This window comes from Halichoerus grypus, chromosome 10, assembly GCF_964656455.1.
Source record: "Halichoerus grypus chromosome 10, mHalGry1.hap1.1, whole genome shotgun sequence".
Taxonomy (NCBI): domain Eukaryota; kingdom Metazoa; phylum Chordata; class Mammalia; order Carnivora; family Phocidae; genus Halichoerus; species Halichoerus grypus.
The window spans coordinates 94779210-94802387 of NC_135721.1; the positions used below are offsets into that span (position 1 = coordinate 94779210).

Here is a 23178-nt window from a genome sequence, read left to right on the forward strand (position 1 = left end):
CGTGCGGGAAGTCAAAGGTCATACCAGCTAGTTCCGCTTCCTGTTCCGGGATTCCGCTTGTTGTCAGAAAGCTTTGGGGTTCCGGCCCGCGCTCGGGGCCTATTTCTGGGATCCAGGTTGGCGCGAGGTCGGCTGCTGCAGCCATGGCGGCCTCCACCGCGGCCGGGAAGCAGAGGATTCCCAAAGTGGCCAAGGTAGGAGACCGTGAGCGGCTTTGAGGGAGGAGGCCCCGGAGTGGGGCTTGCCCCAGCTTCCTTGGGGCTCGCGGCGAGAGAGAGTGTGGTGCCCAGCAGTTCTACCCCATGTAGGCCAAGGGGAAGGAGGAGGGGAAGGGTCAGCCGGTGGTGGGGTGCAGGCTTTTGTCACCCCGGGGCAACCCCCGCGTTGGCGTGGCCTTCGTTCTAGGACGTGTTTTTGCTGGGGGAGGAGTGGGGTCACTCGGCAGAAATTGGGCGGTGCGTTAGGCGCTGGGGAACTACGATCTAAGGCGGCGATGTGCAGCGTTCACATAAGACACGAGTCATTGTAAAATTACAAGCTTGCCAAATGCTAGTGAGGCAGCGTAGAATATGCCGTGGAGTAATAGGGGTTGTGTGAGGGGTCTGCAGAGTAAACTTTGCTGAGGGAGTGATATTTAAACTGACACTTGATGGCTGACTAGGAGTTAGCCCAGCTGAGAGTGGAAGGAATGAGAGGGCATGGGATTGTGTAGTGGCGTTAATTTAATTAAACAATAAATTTGATTATCTAGTATTTCCATCGGTGGCTGATACTTACTGAGTGTTTCATATGTGACAGGCTTTGTCCTGAACCTTTTCAGATGCCCTCACTCCAGTCTGTTTCTACAGCCCAGGTGGCTCTCTTGAGCTTGTCCTTTACATATCCATTTAGATGACTCCCAGAGATAATTTATATGTCACATAGCACAATGTCTGTGATTACATATGAGCCATCATCATTACTAACAAAATCATTCTACACATGACATTAAACAGTTAATATTTCTTATAATTCAATTCCATAAATTTTTTAAAAGGTTTTATTTATTTGAGAGAGAGAGAGCACAAGCAGGGCGAGTGGCAAAGGGAGAAGCAGGCTCCCCACTGAGCAGGAGGCATGACGAGGGTTGATCCCAGGACCCTGGGATCATGACCTGAGCGGAAGGCAGATGCTTAACTGACTGAGCCACCCAGGTGCCCCTCAATTCCATAAAATTTTTATTGGGCACCAGTGGTGCAACAGAAATGCAACGTGAGCCACATATGTAATTTTAAGTTTTCCTATAGCTATGTTAAGCAGTCAAAAGAGTCATCATTAATTTTAACTGTATATTTTCTTTAATCCATTTATCCAAGATATTGCTGTTGCAACATGTAGTCAAATTTAATTAGGTAGTTTATTGGTTTTTTTTTCATACGAAGTCTTCAAAATCCAGTGTGTATTTTGCTCTTACAGCCCATCTCTATTTGGGCTCACTACATTAGCTCATGGCTACTATGTTGGACAGCATAGCCCTAAGACTTCAAGAAGCTTACGGTCTAATGATGGGAATTTACTGAATAATATCTTTGACTTGAAATGCCATGAAAAAAACAAATGCAGTTTGAGGCGTTATCGTCCACCTGGGACATAATTGAAAAATTCTGTAAACAGAAGTGGCAACACTAGAAAAGATAAAGCACACATCTTGATAAAACAAAACCTCTAGTGAGAATTTTACCTAAGCAGCCTCAAAGTTTATTGTTTTCTTTTTAAGATTTTATTTATTTACTTGACAGAGAGAGACACAGTGAGAGAGGGAACACAAGCAGGGGGAGTGGGAGAGGGCGAGGCAGGCTTCCCGTTGAGCAGGGAGCCCGATGTGGGGCTCAATCCCAGGACCCTGGGATCATGAGTTGAGCTGAAGGCAGACGCTTAACGACTGAACCACACAGGCACCCGTATTGTTACACTAATCTAAAAGGGAACACTTACTATTTTTGTTCCCTTTTCTCTTCATACTTACCTATGGCTTTGTAATAAATACCGTGCGAAAGAAAACCTTGTTTTCTCTTTAGTTTCATAGAGAAATGAAAACCTGTCATACAAAGAGGGCATCTTGTAATAATACTTAGAAAGTTCACATCCTAAAAAATGTTTCTTTGCTTCCTAAATGTTGTGTGATGAGCATCTACCTAAAAATGAAAATGTCTTCTGTCTTAAAAGGTGAAAAACAAAGCCCCAGCTGAGGTACAGATAACTGCTGAGCAACTCTTAAGAGAAGCTAAAGAAAGAGAGCTTGAGCTTCTTCCACCTCCACCTCAACAGAAGATCACAGATGAAGAAGAGCTAAACGATTACAAACTAAGAAAAAGGAAGGTCAGTCCGTCATTTTCCAGTCTATTAATAACATTTTTAGGAGTTTATAGGTCAGAGTTTGTGAAGTTCCTCATTGCTTAGAGAGGCTATAAGATAAAATTAGGTTAGTGTTTCTAGCCACATGCGTAGTGCAACTTCTGGTTACCAGATAATTGCATTTTGCTGAACTTTAGAAAATATGCCATGAGTTGTCTTTGAAAGTATGAAGAAATTAAATCCTCCAGAGATCTAATTTTTGGTGCTGAATCCAAGATGGATGGCAGACAAGTGGAATGTCTGACAGCTGGAAGGGGTGGGACTTAACCAAGGCCACATTATGTCCTGTCTCTGTACCACCTTCCGTGGTAGGAATTAAGACTTGGAAAAGAGCCATGAGAGGACTTGGGAATCTGACCTCTTCACCCTAGAATCCTCACTCTAGGTCAAATTTTTTTTCTTTAAAGATTTTATTATTTCGAGAGAGAGAGAACGTGCAAGCAGGGGGAGGGGCAGAGGCAGAGGGAGAGAGAGAATCTTAAGCAGGCTCCACATTCATATTGTGGAGCCGCACTAGGGGCTCATTCTCACGATCCTGAGATCATGACCTGAGCCGAAATCAAGAATCAGATACTTAACCGACTTAGCCATCCAGGTGCCCCTAGGGTAATTTTAAACCACTAACCCTGTTGTACCTGCTTATTAGTGATGTATGAAATTGTGAGACATTACCAAGAGGACTGAAATAGTCAAAAAAACATTTTCATACTAGGAACAAGTATAGAGTATATTAAAGTATCAGTTATTAGCAATAAGAGAAAATATCAACAAATCTGCTAATAACTCTTTATATCTAAAGTTTTTCTGTTTGTGTGTAAGACTTTAAAGAAACACCTGAGATTATAACCTTCATTAGTGAGTTTCTTATTTCTCACAAGGATTCCAGGATGTAATTTCTCCTAAATAAGAACAAACTGAATAAAACTTTTAGAACAGGATTAATAGACAAAGGATGATGTCATTTTTACTTACTTTTCCCTTCAATTTGATCCTTTTTCCCTTCCTCCAGACTTTTGAAGATAATATAAGAAAAAACAGGACTGTGATTAGTAACTGGATAAAATATGCACAATGGGAAGAGAGTCTAAAGGAGATTCAAAGGTAAAATTGCTGAGTCTATAATTTCAAATGTAAAGATGTCCTGAGTTAAGAGAGAGAAAAGTAGTAGAAAAAGTTAAAGCACAAGTGAAAGAGTGTCCCTTTGGTAGTAGTTTTCCAGGTTGTTCCGTGGAACCCTAGGGTTCCCTTGAGGGGCCTCAGGGGCACTGCGGTAGGCGAGTCCTGGGGGAGCAGCAGGGGAGACGCTACAGGTGGGTCTCGTCTCCAGCACACGCTACAGTCAGAGAAGTGCACTTTCATCTGCTTTCTCTGTATTGGGATTTTTTTTAGATAAAAATTGTTCACTGGAAACCAGTGACCGACAAGATAAAAGTCACAACCTGGCCCTTCCTGTTGCCCAGGCTTTCCACATTTTCCCAGCATACCCACTGCCCCAGCTGTGCCCATGTGCCAGCCACTCCCCGAACACATTGTGTCTCCTTGCTCTACGCTAGGCTGTTCTCTCTGCCTGCAGTGAACACTCTTCCCTACCCACCTTGGCCTCTGGAGTTTTCCTCAACTTCTTAACTCTGCAGTTACCTCCTACTTAGCCATTCGCATCAGACATTATTATTTGTTCCCTTTTGTTTCCTTGTGTAAACCTTGATTATAATGTTTACCATATTGTGGTGAAATTACATGCATGTCTATTTTTCTGTAAGAGTTTGTAAGGTTCCTGAAAACATGTCTTTTCACTTTCTTACGCCCAAAACCTGGCTCATGGTGGACACATGATAAAATAGCAGGGCACTGCAGATGGTTTGAGATAGTTGCCCCATGTGTTGTATATACTACTTTTGATGTTCTCCAAATCTGGCTTCTTAAGGGCTCGATCCATATACGAGCGTGCTTTAGATGTAGACTACCGAAATATTACACTCTGGCTGAAATATGCAGAAATGGAAATGAAGAATCGCCAGGTCAACCATGCCCGAAATATCTGGGACCGGGCCATAACAACTCTTCCTCGAGTCAACCAGTTCTGGTAAGTTTCTGATCTACCAAAAGCAGCTTTTCGTAGGCTAGAAAAGTTCTGCAGTCTTGTGTATTTATTTTATTCACATCGTTGCAATCACATGTGTTTAATTTACGTTCTACTTTTTCTTTAAACGTACTGTAAGTAGTTTTTAATATCCTGTAGTATATTAAGTCATAATCACTGCATGTAATAGCTGTGTAATCAAAACTAAAATGTGGGTTGCAATCTTTTATGCATAAGAAACTTACTGTTGAACTAAGCAATTTTTAAGAAAAATGTATTTTTATTTGCTGTGGTTCATCCTTTCCAGATCTATATTTGATAAGAAAACATGTTCGATTTAAGCTTTAGGGAATATAAAGCTCTAAGTCTTCATATTTAACAAAGTTAGAATTACAAAGTGCAAAAGATCATTTTTTTCCCCTAAGTAATTTTGACCATGACAGATATTTGGGGATGATTTTGTTAAAGGTACAAGTACACATACATGGAGGAGATGTTGGGAAACATTGCTGGCGCCCGGCAGGTGTTTGAGCGCTGGATGGAATGGCAGCCTGAGGAGCAAGCCTGGCACTCCTACATCAACTTTGAGCTGCGATACAAAGAGGTGGACCGGGCCCGCACCATTTATGAACGCTATATCCTTTTTTTTTTTCTTCAAATTTTTATTTAAACTCTAGTTAGTTAAAATACAGTGCAATATTGGTTTCAGTAGAATTCAGTGATTCATCACTTATATACAACACCCAGTGCTCAGCAAAACAAGTGCCTTCCTTAACACCCACTCATTTAGCCTACCTTCACCCCCTCCCTCCATCAACCCTCAGTTTGTTCTCTTTTTTTATTATTATTATGTTATGATAGTCACCATACAGTACATCATTAGTTTTTGATGTAGTGTTCCATGATTCATTATTTGCGTATAACACCCAGTGCTCATTACAACATGTGCACTCCTTAATACCCATCACCGGGCTAACTCATCCCCCCGCCCCCCTCCCCTCTGAAACCCTCAGATTGTTTCCCGGAGTCCATAGTCTCTCATGGTTCATCTCCCCCCTCTGATTTCTCCCCCTTCAGTTTTCCCTTCCTCCCCTAATGTCCTCCATGCTGTTCCTTATATTCCACATATGAGTGAAACCATATAATTGTCTTTCTCTGCTTGACTTATTTCACTTAGCATAATCCCCTTCAGTTCCATCCATGTTGATGCAAATGATGGGTATTCATCCTTTCTGATAGCTGAGTAATATTCCATTGTATATATGAACCACATCTTCTTTATCCGTTCATCTGTTGAAGGGCACCTTGGCTCGTTCCTCAGTTTGGCTATTGTGGACATTGCTGCTATGAACATTTGGGTGCATGTGCCCCTTCTTTTCACTACATCTGTATCTTTGGGGTAAATACCTAGCAGTGCAATTGCTGGGTCATAGTGTAGCTCTATTTTTAGCTTCTTGAGGAACCTCCATACTGTTTTCCAAAGTGGCTGTACCAGCTTGCATTCCCACCAACAGTATAAGAGGGTTCCCCTTTCTCCACATCCTCACCAACATTTGTTGTTTCCTGCCTTGTTACTTTTTGCCATTCTAACTGGTATAAGGTGGTATCTCAGTGTGGTTTTGATTTGAATTTCCCTGATGGCTAATGATGTTGAACACTTTTCCTGTCTGTTAGCCATTCGTATGTCTTCTTTGGAGAAGTGTCTGTTCATGTCTTCTGCCCATTTTTGACTTGATTATTTGTTTTTTGGGTGTTGAGTTTCAGAAGTTCTTTATGGATCTTGGATACCAGCCATTTATCTGTAATGTCATTTGCAAATATTTTCTCCCATTCCATGGGTTGCCTCTTAATTTTGTTAACTGTTTCCTTTGCTGTGCAGAAGCTTTTTATCTTGATGAAGTCCCAAAAGTTCATTTTTGCTTTTGTTTCCCTTGCCTTTGGAGATGTGTCCTGAAAGAAGTTGCTGTGGCCGATGTTGAAGAGGTTACTGCCTATGTTCTCCTCTAGGATTTTGATGGATTCCTTTCTCACATTGAGATCTTTCATCCATTTAGAGTTTATTTTTGTGTATGGTGTAAGAGAATGGTTGAGTTTCATTCTTCTGCATGTGGCTGTCCAATTTTCCCAGCACCATTTATTCCATTGGATATTTTTTCCTGATTTATCATAGTTGACCATAGAGTTGAGGGTCCATTTCTGGAGGCTGTTCTGTTCCAGTGACCTACGTGTCTGTTTTTGTGCCAATACCATGCTGTCTTGGTAATCACAGCTTTGTAATATAGCATGAAATCAGGCAACATGATGCCCCCAGCTTTGTTTTTCTTTCTGAACATTTCCTTGGCGGTTTGGGGTCTTTTCTGGTTCCATACAAATTTTAGGATTGTTTGTTCCAGCTCTTTGGAAAATGCCAGTGGTATTTTGATAGGGTTGGCATTGAAAGTATGGATTGCTCTGGGCAGCATAGACATTTTAGCAATGTTTATTCTTCCAATCCATGAGCATGGAATGTTTTTCCATCTTTTTTGTCGTCTTCAATTTCTTTCATAAGTGTTCTGTAGTTTCTAGAGTATAGATCCTTAACCTCTTTGGTTAGGTTTATTCCTAGGTATCTTATGGATTTTGGTGCTATTGTAAATGGAATTGATTCCCTAATTTCTCTTTCTACAGTTACATTGTTAGTGTATAGAAAAGCAACTGATTTCTGTGCATTGATTTTGTATCCTGCCACATTACTGAATTGCTGTATGAGTTCTAGTAATTTGGAGGTGGAGTCTTTTGGGTTTTCCACATAATGTATCATGTCATCTGCGAAGAGAGTTTGACTTCTTTGCCACTTTGAGTACCTTTTATTTCTTTTTGTTGTCTGATTGCTGTTGCTAGGACTTCTAGTACTATGTTGAACAATAGTGGCGAGAGTGGGCATCCTTGTCGTGTTCCTGATCTTAAGGGAAAAGCTCTCAGCTTTTCCCCATTGAGAATTATATTCGCTGTGGGCTTTTCATAGATGGTTTTTATGATATTGAGGAATGTTCTCACTATCCCTACACTCTGAAGAGTTTTAATCAGGAAAGGATGCTGTATTTTGTCACATGCTTTTTCTGCATCAATTGAGAGGATCATGTTTCTTGTCTTTTATTAATGTTATCACATTATATTATTGATATTATATTATTTATATTATATATTATATATGGGTTGTATTATATATATTATTTATATTATATATTTACATTATTTTATTATCACATTGGTTGATTTGCGAATGTTGAACAACCCTTGCATCCCAGGAATAAATCCCACCTGATTGTGATGGATAATCCTTTTAATGTACTGTTGGATCCTGTTGGCTAGGATCTTGTTGATAATTTTGGCATCCATATTCATCAGGGATATCGGTCTGTAATTCTCCTTTTTGACGGGGTCTTTGCCTGGTTTTAGCATCAGTGCTGGCCTCATAGAACGAGTTTAGAAGTTTTCCTCCTGTTTCTATTTTTTTAAACAGCTTCAGGAGAATAGGTATTATTTCTTCTTTAAATGTTTGGTAGAATTCCCCTGGGAATCCATTTGGCCCTGGACTCTTGTTTTTTGGGAGGTTTTTGATTACTGCTTCAATACTGGTTATCGGTGTATTCAGATTGTCAATTTCTTCCTGTTTCAGTCTTTGTAGTTTATAGGTTTCCAGGAAGGCATCCATTTCTTCCAGGTTACTTAATTTATTGGCATATAGTTATGATAATTTCTAATAATTGTTTCTATTTCCTTGGTGTTAGTAGTGATCTCTCCCCTTTCATTCATAATTTTATTAATTTGGGTCCTTTCTCTTTTCTTTTGGATAAGTCTGTTCAGAGGTTTATCGATCTTATTAATTCTTTCAAAGAACCAGCTTCTAGTTTCATTGATCTGCTCTACTCTATTTCTGGTTTCTACTTCATTGATCTCTGCTCTAATCTTTATTATTTCTCTTCTCCTGCTTGGTTTAGGTTTTATTTACTCTTCTTTCTCCACTTCCTTTAGGTGTAAGGTTAGCTTGTGCATTCGGGATTTTTCTACTTTTTTGAGTGAGGCTTGGATGGATATGTATTTCCCCCTTAGGACTGCCTTTATAGTATCCCATAGGTTTTAGACTGATGTGTTTTCGTTCTCATTGGTTTCCATGAATTGTTTAAGTTCCTCTTAATTTCCTGGTTGACCCAAACATTCTTTAGCAGGATGGTCTTGATAGGCTTCCAAGTGTTTGAATTCCTTCCAAATTTTTTCTTGTGATTGAGGTCCAGTTTCAAAGCACTGTGGTCTGAAAGTATGCAGGGAATAATCTCAGTCTTTTGGTATTGGTTGAGACCTGATTTGTGACCCAGTGTGTGGTCTATTCTGGAGAAAGTTCTGTGTGCATTCGAGAAGAATGAGTATTCTGTTGTTTTAGGGTGGAATGTTCTGTATATATCTATGAAGTCCATCTGGTCCAATGTGTCATTCAAAGATCTTGTTTCTTTGTTGATCTTCTGCTTAGATCTGTCTATTGCTGAGAGTGGAGTGTTGAGGTCTCCTACTATTAAAGTATTATTATCAATATGATTCTTATTTTGGTTAACGGTTGGCTTATGTAGTTGGCTGCTCCCATGTTGAGGGCATAGATATTTATAATTGTTAGATCTTCTTGTTGGATAGACCCTTTAAGAACAATATAGTGCCCCTCTGAATCTCTTACTACAGTCTTTAGCTTGAAATCTAATTTGTCTGATAAGAGAATTGCCACCCCAGCTTTCTTTTGAGGTCCATTGGCATGAAAAAATGGTTCTCCATCCCCTCACTTTCAGTCTGGATATATCTTTAGGTTCAGAATGAGTCTCTTTTAGACAGTATATGGATGGGTCCTGTCTTTTTATCCTATCTGCGACCCTGTGCTGTTTCATGGGAGCATTTAGGCTGTACACGTTGAGAGTGACTATTGAAAGATATGATTTTAGTGCCATTATGTTGCCTGTAAAGTCCCTGTTTCTATAGATTGTCTCTGTAAATTTCTGGTCTATATTACTCTTGGGGTCTTTCTTCTTTTATAGAGCCCCCCCCCTTAATATTTCTTGCAGGGCCGGCTTGGTGGTCACATATTCTTTCAGTTTCTGCCTGTCCTGGAAGCTCTTTGTCTCTCCATCCATTCTGAATGACAGCCTTGCTGGATAAAGTATCCTTGGCTGCATCTTCTTCTCATTTAGTACCCTGAATATGTTTGCCAGCCTTTTCTGGCTTGCCAGGTCCCTCTGGACTAGTCTGACGTTAATTCTGATGTTCCTCCCTCCGTAAGTAAGAAATCTCTTCCATCTAGCTGCTTTCAGGATTGCTTCCTTTGTTCTAAGATTTGCGAATTGTGCTATTATATGTCGGAGCATTGATCTGTTCACCTTGATCTTGGGAGGGGTCCTCTCTGCCTCTTGGACATGAATGCTTGTTTCTTTCCCCAGATTAAGGAAGTTCTCAGCTACGATTTCCTCAAATATATCTTCTAGACCTCTCTCTCCACCCCCTCAGGGATCCCAATAATTTTAACATTGGAACATTTCATGGCGTCATTAATCTCTCTCAGTCTGATCTCTTGGGCTTTATGCTGTTTTTCCCAGGCCTCCTCGGTTTCCTTCTTTTCTGTCATCTTGTCTTCTGGCTCACTAATTCGTTCTTCTGCCTCGTTTACCCTGGCAGTCAGAGTATCCAGTTTAAACTGCATCTCATTCATAGCATTTTTAAGTTCGGCCTGATTAGATCTCATTTCTGCCTTTAGAGATTCTATATTGTCGCTAATATTTTTCTCAAGCCTAGGTATCGACTTCATAATTGTTACTCTGAAGTCTATTTCTGACATCTCGCTTATATCCATATCCATTAGATCTGTGGCAGAGGCCACAGTCTCTGATTCTTTTCTTTGTTGGGGGTTCCTCCTCTTAGTCATTCTGTTGAGGGATGTTTGAGGGAATGTACAGAGTCCAAAGTATTAACCACGACCCAAGTAAGTTGTACCTATTTTATAGGGACCCCCAGGGTTGTCGTCCTCTTGTTCTTCCAGCCTGTCTTCTGGGGGAGGGTCCTGCCGCACTGTTACTCAGGCAACCCTGCTTGGCCCCCCTGTTGGTGTGGGGGGAAGGGGCAGTGGGCCCAGCGAAAACCAGTTTTTCAAGCTTTTGCTCTCTGGCAGCTTTCCACGTCTCTTGGCGTCTCTTCCGAGAGAGCAGAAATGACTGCACCCAGACCTCTGTCCCAGAGCAGAGAAATCGTAGTCTGCTCTTCACTGAGCTCTCCAGGACACACAGTCTCTGTTTCTATCTGCGCCGCTAAAAACCTCAGCTTCCCTGGTTGTGCGCCCCACAGCAACTCTCCCAGAGGTTGATCCCAAGGCCGGGCATGTCTCTGCCCTTTGTGCTACTAAAACCGTGAGCTGCCCTGCGCACCCGCAGCTCCTAGATCCTGTCTGGGGGCTGGACTAAAGTCCTTCCCTGCTGCTACGGATCTGTGAGTCTCTGTCTGGTCCCCAGCGCGGGATGCTTTTGCGCTCTGGTGTTATATCACCTTCTCGGCGCCAGCTTATGGCGGCTCCTTCCCCCTTCTGTTTATCTTTCGATATCTGCCTGCAGAATCACGGCTCTGCCCTTCATACCTCAAGACCGCCAGAGATTTTCTGCGTGTAGAGATCCAGATATATATTCTTACATCTCAGGCTGATTTCGTTGGTGTTCAGAATGGTTCGGTAGATACCCAGCTAAATTCAGGGGACCAGTTGAAAGAGGGTCCCCTACTCCTCCGCCATCTTCCATGCTCCCCCCGAACGCTGTATCCTTTGAGTGAGTCTGAGTGGTGCTGTTACTGTCCAGGGTGCTACTCCGCCAGGGGCAGTAGAGTCATGGTCTGGACATATGGATCCTCATCAACATAGGCCCGGAAGTCAAAGATACAAGTTTCATCTGCTTCATGAGCTACATAACTATTTTCTAGAGACACAGTGTAGTCAAAATAGGAGTTTGTGGTCTGGGTAATTGAGCTTTTTTTGGCAAAACTTTGAGTTTGTATATATTTTGGTGTTCCTTGTGGGAAGTGACATACCAGGGCTTTGGTTTCTGTAGCCAACCCTGTTTGTCCGGGGTTTTTTTCCTAGGTGTTTCTAGGGTGTTGGTCATTAGCACCACTACTGGAGTCCATCCAAAGGATGGAGACAGGAGGACAGCATAGTGTAGCCCAACAAGCTCTGGCTCCACGGCCAGTTGGATGGGTGTGAGTCCCTTCTCTGGCACGTGTTAGGGGGGTGGCCTCAGGTCACTTCACGCTTCTGAACCTTGTTTATTCCTTTATAAAACAAAATCGAATCTACCAAGAGGAGTTTTCAGGATTTAAGATTATAATCTATATGAGGGCTCTGTGTGTGTGTGTATACACCTATTTCCCTTAGGGAGAATTATTTGGTATTTGCTAATTAAGTGACTTCATAGAACATAACTACCCAGAAAAACAAGCATCAACTTTATTTTTTTAAAGATTTTATTTATGTATTTGAGAGAGTGAGAGAGCATGAGAGGAGAGAGGGTCAGAGGGAGAAGCAGACTCCCCACTGAGCAGGGAGCCCGATGTGGGACTCGATCCTGGGACTCCAGGACATGACCTGAGCCGAAGGCAGTTGCTTAACCAACTGAGCCACCCAGGTGCCCAAGCATCAACTTTATTATACAATTTTAAGGTCTCTATGACCTCTGCCCTGTTTTAATATGATTAGTTTAACAGAAGCTTTTATAGCGCTTATTTCATGTCAGGCATTATTGTAAGCACTTTACAAATATCAACACTTAATCCTTGGACAGCCCTGCAGTGTGAGAACTACTCCAGTCTGTGGGGTGTGAGATGCAGGCACAGCTGACAGGCAGCGTGGCTGGGTTCTCTCCAGGAGTGACGGAGATGGGCCTTGAACCCAGCTGCAGCTTCAGAGCCTATGCCCTTAATTTCATTGCCATTTTTGAACGTATTACTACTTTGGAATTAATGAGTTCCTCAAGTGAGGTAGATGAAAAATAGATTTCATCTGTTAAGAAATAAAATGGTAATTCAAAACTTTTTTCAATGTCAACTATATTTCAATAAAAAGAGAAAAACCCTAAAAAAACCTTTTTCTTCTGCCTCTAGTTAGCAGTTTTGTTTTTGTAACATTTTTTTTCTTAATCGTTAATTCCAATACTAATGTTATTGAGCATATAATACGTAGGTGCCATTTATTGAGCACATTCCTTTGGCCCCAAACTGCTAAGAGCTTTACACACATTTCCTCCTTTCAAGCCACTGTGGTTGGGTTTGGGTTCTTTTTCTGTATTTACAGATGACAAAACTGAGTCCTAGACAAGTTAAATGACTTGTCCAGGATAGCATGGTTAATAACAGGCTTCAGCTTCTTCATTTCTCCAAACTCCCATTTGTACCCACTACGGAAGTACTGAGTAAGCCCTGGAGGAAGACAGATGAACAAGACGAGGCCCCCTTCAGAGGTCACAGTTTAGTGGTTCTTCGCCTTTGCACGTGTTTTATCAACCCTATAGTCATAGTTTGTGTTGTTGAGGGGTTGGGTTTGTTTTTTGTTTGTTTTTTTTTAAGCCTTGTTGTCTTGTGGGATATTTCCTTAATTCCTGTGAACTTGTCCTCGTGCACCCTGATGTTAAGAACTGGATCAAGTATGCCCGCTTTGAAGAAAAACATGGTTATTTTGCCCACGCACGGAAAGTGTACGAGAGAGCTGTTGAATTCTTTGGAGACGAGCATATGGATGAACACCTTTATGTTGCCTTTGCCAAATTTGAAGAAAATCAAAAAGAAGTAAGTACACTTGAACTCATTTACATTGCATAACAGCTTAGGAAAGATTACTTGTTGTGCATGTTGAGTTCATTCCATTTTCTATTTACTTATCCTTGGAAAAAACGTTTCCAAAATCTCTCAAAGAAAACAGCATACATTTGTGGCTTAGCTGCAGACTGGGAACTGAGTGATTATAGATTGTACTAAAGTGTCCTAATTGTGTTGTGCTTTGCTTGAAAATTAAGCCTTTATAGATATATATATAGAATATTGTGTGTAAACTGAGAGTTCGTCATTTGGTCTCCTCATTAAAGGGTTTTATGGGTAATAAACTTGGAAAACAAAAGTGGCAGGGCTCTTTGAAGTAGTGAAGGTGGGGGATGAGGACAGGAGAGGAATCAAGGAGAACTCCTGGAGTTTGGGGCTTGAGCAAGGGCATGGTGGTAGGTGTTGCTTACCAAGACCGGGAAGACAGACCCAGGTTTGATGGTGAGGAACAGGAGGTCAGTTCTGGGCCTGTTTAGTCTGAGATGCACAGATGACACCCAACTGGCAGAGTCAGGTAGACACTCTTAAGTATGGAGCTCAAAGGAGAGTGTCGGTACACCCTGACAAATAAATACCTCAACAAGGGGGAGAAGAAAAGTCTTACTTTGGAGTAGTATATGATGTCATAATTACCTTCCACATTGTGGCTCACGTGAGAGTATTGTGTTGTAGAAGTAATCCTCCTGTCTGCTTTTAGTTTGAAAGGGTACGAGTGATCTACAAGTATGCCCTGGATAGAATTTCAAAGCAGGAGGCCCAAGAACTCTTTAAAAACTATACCATCTTTGAGAAGAAGTTCGGTGATCGACGGGGTATTGAAGACATCATTGTGAGCAAACGAAGATTCCAGTATGAGGAAGAGGTGAAGGTGAGTGCTGGTGTGGACGCCGAACCCTGCAGGTGACAGAGATGTGCCGACCAGCAGCAGCTCAGGTGAAGCGAAGAATGGCAGGCGGGAGCTTCCAGGGATCACGCTCTTGCTGATGCGTCTGCAGTGATTGGCAGCCATTCCAGCAGCAATCTGCAGGGGTCAGAGGAGAGGGCAGCAAGAAGCACTTGGGTTTGCTCTGCCACCCACATGTTGAAAGTCACCGTGTTGGTTGCTGCTGGTGCGCTGTAGAACTTGAGCAAAAACCGGGAATCCATGTGAGCTCCTTTCTGAAGATGGAAGAGGCAGAGATGGAGCCAAACAGTTTTTCTACACTACCGTTTAGCTTAACTGCTTGAACAAAACATATATTGTAGATATGTTTTCATTCTCATCTCTTTATTTGTAATGTACTGTTTTGATTTGAGTTCAAAGATAGTAACATTTTCCTTTACTGGTCTGCTGTGCGTCTAAAAACTTTTGCTGAGTCAGATGAATTAGGATATCACTAAAGGACTGAGTCTGGTGTTAAATGAAGTCAGCAAGATATATTCAAGGTAAATGACTATTAATTGAGAAGGCAGGTTTCACATTTGTGACCATGGTTCTGATTGCACTGTAATTTTATTTTATTATTTTTTAAATTTTTTCTTTTTTTTAATTTAAATTCAATTAGGTAACATGTAATACATCATTAGTTTTTCATGTAATACATCATTAGTTTTTGATGTAATGTTCAGTGATGCATTAGTTGCGATGTCACATCATGTGCCCTCAATGCCCATCATCCACTGTAATTTTAAATCTAGACATAATGATACGCAGTCAGGTATATAAACAAATACATTTATAAAAGTAGGCGTCTAATTATTGAGTAATTATCTTAGGGGTGGTGGTTGTATATGAAAGCAGCCTTGCTGTGGGACACCTGGCAAATAATCTGTCCCCTATGTTCCTTTTTCTTTCCTATTTATGAAATCTCAGGAATAGTATTTTTTTAAGATTTTATTTATTTGAGAGAGAGTGTGAACATGAGTGGGGGCAGAGGGAGAAGCAGACTCCCTGCTGAGCAGGGAGTCCGATGCAGGACTCATCCCAGGACCCTGAGATCATGACCTGAGCTGAAGGCAGATGCTTAACCGACTGAGCCACCCAGGTGCCCCAGGAATGGTATTTTTAAATGAGATAGATGCTAAACAGTTGCTAAAATACAGGAAGTCAATCTAGTGTCTTTTTTTAACCTCACAGAGTCCAGCAAGTATAGCTCTTGGTTTGGTTTTTATTCATTAAACTTGTGGTCTTTCTAGGCTAATCCACACAATTACGATGCGTGGTTTGATTACTTGCGCTTGGTGGAAAGTGATGCAGAAGCAGAAACTGTTCGAGAAGTCTATGAAAGAGCCATTGCCAATGTGCCACCCATTCAAGAGAAGCGGCACTGGAAGCGCTACATCTATCTGTGGGTCAACTATGCACTCTATGAAGAATTGGAGGCCAAGGTAAAAAATGGAATTATGCCTTGGCTGTTGATGGCTGCCCCCTCCCTGGCTGCCTCACCCCTGTGCATACACCTTGGCCATCGTGGGTAGCGGTGGGTACTGACATGTACAATCCCGGAAACAGGAATCTTGTTGTAAATTCTCAGCCGTACAGTTACATAGTCTCTCTGCAGCCTTTTAAACTCTGTATACCTGTCGGTGGGCCCAGGTGAGGTGTTTTGGTTTTGTTGCATTTTGTGTTTCAAACCTGAGGCACCACATTATCACTTGGAACTTGGAAGGGAACAATGAAGCAGTCTTTAGCTTATTTTGTATCATTTTCTGGGCTGCCTCCTAAATAGGGATCACAGCTAGATGACACATCTTTGCTTCTAGTAAAAGATCAAGTGGGATTTTCAGAAATCAGGTGTGTATTAATTGGGAGAGACTAGCTTTGTGCTGTTGATCTGAGACTATAAAACATCTCTTTCTGCTATCAGGCGAAAAGCCTTTCCACAGACAAGCTCTCAGAGATTGATGGTTATCTCGGTGATTCATTAACCAAAGTTTGAGGGCCACAGGTAGTTCACATTTGATCATAAATGATGAAATCAGGGTTTGAGAATAGCACCCTGTGAAAACACTCTGGGAGGGGGTGTACGTTTTTACTAGTGCTAGCAAATAAGATTAGTAACAGACTTCCAATAGTCAGTGAAAATTTCTTATCCTAATATAGGATCCTGAGAGGACAAGACAGGTGTATCAAGCTTCTTTGGAATTAATTCCTCATAAAAAGGTATGTTTGCTCTAAATGTTCTGTTCCAAAGTGTCAAAATCCTGCTTCTGTTACTTGTGAAATAATACTTACTGTTTGAATAGTTTGCTGTGCGGGGCACCCTGAAAACTTAGGTTTCAAAAGTATGCTCTTTGTCTCTGAAAACACTTTACAGTCTGGTTGAGAGGACAGCCTGCATTGACAAATGAATAATACAGATAATGTAGAAATTCAGAAGAGGGTGGGTAACTGGAATGACTGAGTGGAAGGAGGAAGACACACATCCAGAGAGCACACAGCATGTGCAGGAAACAACGAACAGGTGTTTGTTGGCATCAGAGCAGACATAAGTGTGCATGGGTGAACACTGGTGTGCGAGTTCTAGAAATGGTTGAGACATTATCTATGCCCTATTTCCCACCATGAGAAACAAGTAGAGATGTTGACCGAACTACCTTCTAGAATAGAGATGGCATGTTCTGCCTGCTCACAAGCATACCCAGAAAACAAAGCCAATTCTCAGTAGGGGCGGCAGGGCCATGCACTACGATAAAGTATTTGAATTACTGTAACTTTTGTGAAATAAACAACATCATATTTGCTTAAAAACAAGAAAATACATCTGTCCTAGCTCTGAATATTTAGGGAAATCTAATTGCATGTGGCCTCTTATTAAATTTTTAACTTCACTGTAATTGAAACAACTCTTTTAGATGTTTTTTGTGCTTTTGTTTTCTAGTTCACATTTGCCAAGATGTGGTTACTATACGCACAATTTGAAATAAGACAGAAAAATTTACCATTCGCCAGAAGAGCTTTGGTAAGTAAAGAAAGGATCAAGGGGCACCTGGGTGGCTCAATCAGTTGAGCATCTGACTCTTATTTTGGCTCAGGTCATGATCTCAGGGTTCTGAGATCCAGCCCTGCGCTGGGCTCTGTGCTCAGCGCAGAGTCTGCTTGGGATTCTCTGCCTCTGCCTCCCTCCCTGTGCTCGCATGCATGCTTGTGCGTGCGCGCGCGCTCTGTCTCTCTCAAATAAAATCTTGAAAAAAAGGGGAAGGATCAAGATGCATCACTTGACTTCTTTGAGAAGGAAATTAAATCTTAGTGCTTACAAGTTGGACAGTTCCTACTAAGAATGCAACAGAAGTATTCTGCCTTTATAACCTGAGATGTGTCAGAAGATGCATGGCTTTTTGAAGAAAGATTGGGTGAGGGGCGCCTGGGTGGCTCAGTCGTTGGGCGTCTGCCTTCAGCTCAGGTCATGATCCCAGGGTCCTGGGATCGAGCCCTGCATTGGGCTCCCTGCTCGGCGGAGAGCCTGCTTCTCCCTCTACCACTCCCCCCTGCTTGTGTTCCCTCTCTCGCTCTCTCTCTCTCTCCGTCAAATAAATAAATAAAATCTTAAAAAAAAAAAAGATCAGGTGATAATGTTTAAATTACTCTTTTTTAACATTGGAAGCTTTATCTGTAGCTGCCAGTTACCAGATCTTTTCTCAGACTGGAAAGATCTGACGTTAGATCACATTAGATCTTAAATCAGCTCTTGAGTAGACTCATCTTGTGCAAAACCGGGGGGTATTACATGCACCTTCCTCTTAACAGCTGTTCTAAAGTCTCTTAATAAGATCAAATGCTGTTTAAATGGAGGTGTCCTTCTGTAAGCCACTCTTGCCCTGGCTGTGGGCAGCGAGGCAGCTTTCATTCTGTGGTTACTTTACTTAAAGGAGGTTTCATCCATCTGACATCCGTATTCCCTAGGCGCTCCTGAGAAACTTAAATAAAATCCAGAATACTTGCGCAGACAGTTCGGCAGCCCTCTCTTGCTGAACAGGCACCAGTGGGCATAGGGCCTCTTGACCCCTAGGTGAAGTAGAGGGTTTCCATTGGCCTTCTGTCAAGAACCAGTGTGGACAATGTGATACCACAGAGGGTTCTTCCTCAGCAGAGAAGAGCTGCTGGGATAGGTCAGCGACGTCTGTACACAGGTTGAACCCACATATCACAGTGGTTTGGTCATTTTATTTTCCAGGGAACTTCCATAGGCAAATGTCCAAAGAACAAGTTATTTAAAGGTTACATAGAATTGGAGCTGCAGCTTCGAGAATTTGACAGATGCCGGAAGCTTTATGAAAAGTTCTTGGAATTTGGACCTGAAAATTGTACCTCCTGGATTAAATTTGCAGAATTAGAAACAATCCTTGGTGATATTGAGAGAGCCCGGGCAATCTACGAGTTAGCCATCAGTCAGCCACGCTTAGACATGCCAGAGGTGAGAATCTCGAGATGAATATGATTTTGTTTTAGATATTGCCCTAGTACTGCTTTAGATGACCGTCTACATGTTGTGCACTTTAGAGTATAAAGATAAACTCACTTGCAGTCTTGTCTACTCCAGATTAGTACTTTACTGTTGAGGGGATAGAAGAAGGATGGGAGTGGGAGAAGCAGCCCTCTAGTAGGATACCAGAGTCCAGCAAAGCCCCATGATGACACCAGAATGAGTTGGGATATAATGGGGCAGGTGACTGGCTCTCTCCCTTCTTCAAATAGAAGGCTAACTAAAGGGGATGGGACAGGGACGGCCAGGCAAGGAAATATGCAGCAGGCAGCTCTGGAGAACAGGGCAGATGAAGGTTGAGACTGCATATCCTCAGATTCTCCTGGCACAGTTTTTCCCAGATGGGGTCAGCAAAAGAAGCTCTATCTAAACCAGGATATTCCTGAAATTAAACTACTGCCACCGTCCTCGCCTGTCCCTTCCCTATTTAAACTTAAGCCACAAGGTGGCGCCAAGCCACAACTAGGACCCGTTTGAGAGCCACTGAACTCACCCAGCCTTTTTGTGAGTCTTGCCCTAATGTGACTCTGCATTTTATGGCTTGGGTCCCACCGGCTGAATTAGGGCAGGTCTTTATGCATAATGGTTCTGTCAGTTGGCCTCAGCTCCCAGGCGTCCAGGCCACATGTTACTCCATCCTTGTCCCCTGACAGGCAGTACCTAGCAGGTGCACTGCTGTTTACTGAATAGTTGTTGAGGTGAACTCAAACCTATCAAGGAATTTACAGTGGAGGTAAGAAGAGTAAATCCTGGCTAATCGAGCCATGTCTTCTCCCAGCAATGTCAGTTGTATGTGACAGGATCATGGCAGTGTCTGGGAGACTTGGCAAGTCTCTGAGCTTTTCTTGATAAGTCCAGCATTTGAAAAACTCTGAAAGAGAATCCAAAAATGAATCCAAAGCCTTTTATCTAATAATATAGAATGGTAGCCAAGTTTTGGCCAGCTTGTAAATGCCACTGTTTTTATTGTGTCCAGATGTTACCTCTTCTTTAATTGTTCATAGAAGTCCTAGGTTCCTGGATGTCCTAGGTTGGAATGGTCGTTAAGCTGATAGGGACATGTTGCTCTTTAAATGTCAAGGCTGACTTATTAAGTTCTTTCTTAGGTGCTTTGGAAGTCATATATTGATTTTGAAATTGAGCAGGAAGAAACTGAGAGAACACGAAATCTTTACCGAAGATTGCTTCAGCGGACACAACATGTCAAGGTATCCTGCATTCTGTTGATTATCTTTGATTTTGCCTAAATCAGCAGTTCCGAAGGAAATACCGTATTTCTGTATTTTAAGTGTATCAGGTGTTTTTTTTTTTTTTTTTAGTGCTTTTCTTGCTTTTAGAAAGAGCCCATGAGTCTCAGAGGACTTTGGAATATAAAGCTTATACCAGGTCAATATTTATACTGCATGGGACTAACTTGAATATCACAGGATTGAATAAAAAGTTAAACTCTTTTCAGGATTTTAAGACCATTTCAAACACCTAATTGGATATAGAAGCAGACTGCTTCAACATTATTGAAGCATATAATCAATATGTTCTTTGGAATACTACAGATGAATACATTAGTATGTTCAGATGTCATTAACTAGAAATTAGCATTATTACATGATCGTTTTCTGGATGACGTGGTTAATTTGCTTCTATAATAATTTTTCATAAGGTATGGATCAGCTTTGCACAGTTTGAGCTGTCTTCAGGGAAAGAAGGAAGTTTGGCTAAATGCAGACAAATTTATGAAGAGGCTAACAAAACCATGAGGAACTGTGAAGAAAAGGAAGAGAGACTTATGTTGCTGGAATCCTGGCGAAGCTTTGAAGATGAATTTGGAACAGTATCGGATAAGGAGAGAGTAGACAAACTCATGCCAGAGAAAGTCAAGAAGAGAAGAAAGGTCCAGGCTGATGACGGGGTAAGAACTGAGCCTATGGAGCTGATCATCTCATGTCGGATGAGCAGAAATGCATCTGACTTTGAAATTTGTACTTCTAAGTGCCGTATGTACAATCTGAGCATGGGAGCAGACAGCCTGGAGTAGGAGACCATTGCAGCCTGGCTACCATGGAAACACAGCTATAGGAAGGTTCTTATGCACAAAACGACATGACCCAGGGGTTGGCTTAGATTGGAGGAAGATCTGTTGGGAAGCTGTTATAAGCACAGCAAGTGATGGTGGAAGCTGGAACTATAGCAGTGTGTAGGAAGCCACATCAGTGACCAGTCCGAGGTGGGGCTGTAAGGGCAGGGAGTCAGAATAGTAGTGCACAGATTGACGGCTTTCAGACTGAGTATGATGTAAGTCTTTAAAATTAATTTATTTAAATTTATCAGAGAGAGAGAATGAGCACAAGAAGAGGGAGTGGCAGGCAGAGGGTGAAGCAGGCTCCCTGCTGAGCAAGGAGCCTGACTCGGGACTCGATCCTGGGACCCTAGGATCATGACCTGAGCTGAGGGCAGCCGCTTAACCAGCCAACCCACCCAACCCATCCCAGTCTTTAAAAATGTAAAATCTTAGAAAACTACAAGATGAAAAAAAAAAAAAAAAAAAGAATATCTTGGTTGAGTATAGAGGAGCTGTGCTTTTAATTTTTAGGATCTTTTTCCACTGGTTTTTAGCTCTCCGTGAGCTGGTCCACTTGCAGCAACACCAACCCCAACAGCTACTTCTTTTTTTTAATTCAATTAATCAACATAACGTTAACATAAGTGGATTGTTAATTTCAGAGGTAGAGTTCAGTGATTTATCAGTCTTATATAACACCCAGTGCTCATTACACCCCGTGCCCTTGTTAATGTGCATCACCTGGTTACCCCACAGCTACTTGTTCACCCCAATCTTGTAGGCCCAGCCCTTGTTCTTTCTGTAATGGGCTTTGGTGTTGTTTTGTAAATGAACATAAGTTGAATTTGAACACTCCAGGGTTTTGCAGTGAAAATTCTCCACTTTAAAGTAACTGCAGTGTATTTCAGCCACATGTTGGCTTATCTTTTGTTTTACTTTTTTTCCATAGTCTGATGCAGGCTGGGAAGAGTACTATGATTACATCTTTCCAGAAGATGCTGCCAACCAACCCAACCTCAAGCTTCTGGCCATGGCCAAACTTTGGAAGAAACAGCAACAGGAAAAGGAGGCTGCAGAGCAAGACCCAGATAAGGACATTGATGGAAGTGAATCCTGATGTTCTTGTTCATATTGATAAGTGTTTTATTATTTTTATAAATTAACCGTTCGGAACTCTTGTGACTCCGTAAGTTTTTGTATATTTCACCAGTAAGGAATTGGGAGTCTTTGATAGCTATTTTTTGAATTATTTTTAAAATGTTCTTGGGTTAGTGAGGGGTGGGGCGTTGCAAGAATATTTTTTGAACCGTTAGTTTTCTTTATCAGAGTCCAAACATTTTTTTTTTGTCCATATCACGCACTAGGAAATCTAATTGAGGTAATGCTTTCAACTATTTTAGATGGACCTGCACTTTTGAAAGTGTTTTTCTAGAAGTGTTCAAGTTACATTCTACAGTAACTTTTAAAGTTTTTTTTTATGCTTGTCTTCTTCATAAAGATATTTAGTGCACTCACCTGAAATCTCTTAACTTCTTCACATCTTCAGTCACACAGACTCGAGTTCCATTCCCAGCTGCCACTTAGTAATCTATAACTTAATCTTTTAGTTTCTTCTCTCATAAAATGGCCGTCTGCCAACTCATTTTGAAGATTAGAAAAAGAATATACCTGGCACATCGTGACTGCTCAATAAAATGTTCATTCCCAGCCACTTTCCTAAACATGTTCATCCTTGTAGAATTGAATGTGCTTGGATTAATTTAACTTCTAAATATCTGTACTTTCTTAACAGTGGCCATTGGTACTACATGCTTTTGAACACACCAGTTGGGAAATAATTTATAGTTACTGTATTTCCGAACAAGGTCTTTTTGTTACCAAGATGTTTTAGTCAAATTTCATGCTGTAATCAGTTTCCCCCACTGGTTGAGCTCTGTAATGGCTTAAGGAATAGTAACACATGTGCTGTGAAAAACAGTGCCCCCTGCTCCAGTAAATTTAGGAAACCCCAGGTTAAGGTTGAGCCTTGTTAATCAACTCTTTACAGTTCAGCTTCTCAGAGCCTTGGATACGTTACTGTACATGATGAACCCCAGTAGCAGTGCTGGCGTGTTTCCCAACCTTACTGGACGAGGGAATCATTTCTACCTGTAGTACCAGTAAACAGCCCCTAGCGTGTTACAGCAGAAGGTAGCTGCTGTAATCCAGGATACATTTAACTTAGGCTTGGTTTAGAACACGTGAAAAACACCAAAGGTAACCAACTATAATGCCAAAAAAGAAAACTTAAAGTAGCACAGAGATATTAACACATTTGTTGA

The 23178-nt window shown here is 41.6% G+C and overlaps 1 protein-coding gene across 1 annotated transcript; it reads left to right on the forward strand.

Annotated features, from left to right (window-relative positions):
- The first annotated feature begins 35 nt into the window (after positions 1 to 35).
- CRNKL1 (crooked neck pre-mRNA splicing factor 1) lies at positions 36 to 22030 on the forward strand. The gene is made up of 14 exons (XM_036085408.2): positions 36 to 194; positions 2206 to 2358; positions 3404 to 3495; positions 4319 to 4477; positions 4943 to 5109; positions 13128 to 13306; positions 14034 to 14204; positions 15512 to 15703; positions 16419 to 16478; positions 17197 to 17277; positions 18490 to 18729; positions 19905 to 20006; positions 20459 to 20707; positions 21807 to 22030. Exons 1-14 carry the CDS (start codon positions 144 to 146, stop codon positions 21972 to 21974), a joined length of 2064 nt encoding a protein of 687 aa, XP_035941301.1. The 5' UTR covers positions 36 to 143; the 3' UTR covers positions 21975 to 22030.
- The last annotated feature ends 1148 nt before the right edge of the window (positions 22031 to 23178 follow it).

Bases quoted from the DNA above. Each gene is read 5' to 3' on its own strand.
- CRNKL1 (XM_036085408.2), top strand. From the start codon at position 144: ATGGCGGCCTCCACCGCGGCCGGGAAGCAGAGGATTCCCAAAGTGGCC. The intron at 14,205-15,511 runs GTGAGTGCTGGT...TGGTCTTTCTAG, and splicing joins AGTATGAGGAAGAGGTGAAG to GCTAATCCACACAATTACGA. The intron at 17,278-18,489 runs GTAAGTAAAGAA...TTTATTTTCCAG, and splicing joins CATTCGCCAGAAGAGCTTTG to GGAACTTCCATAGGCAAATG.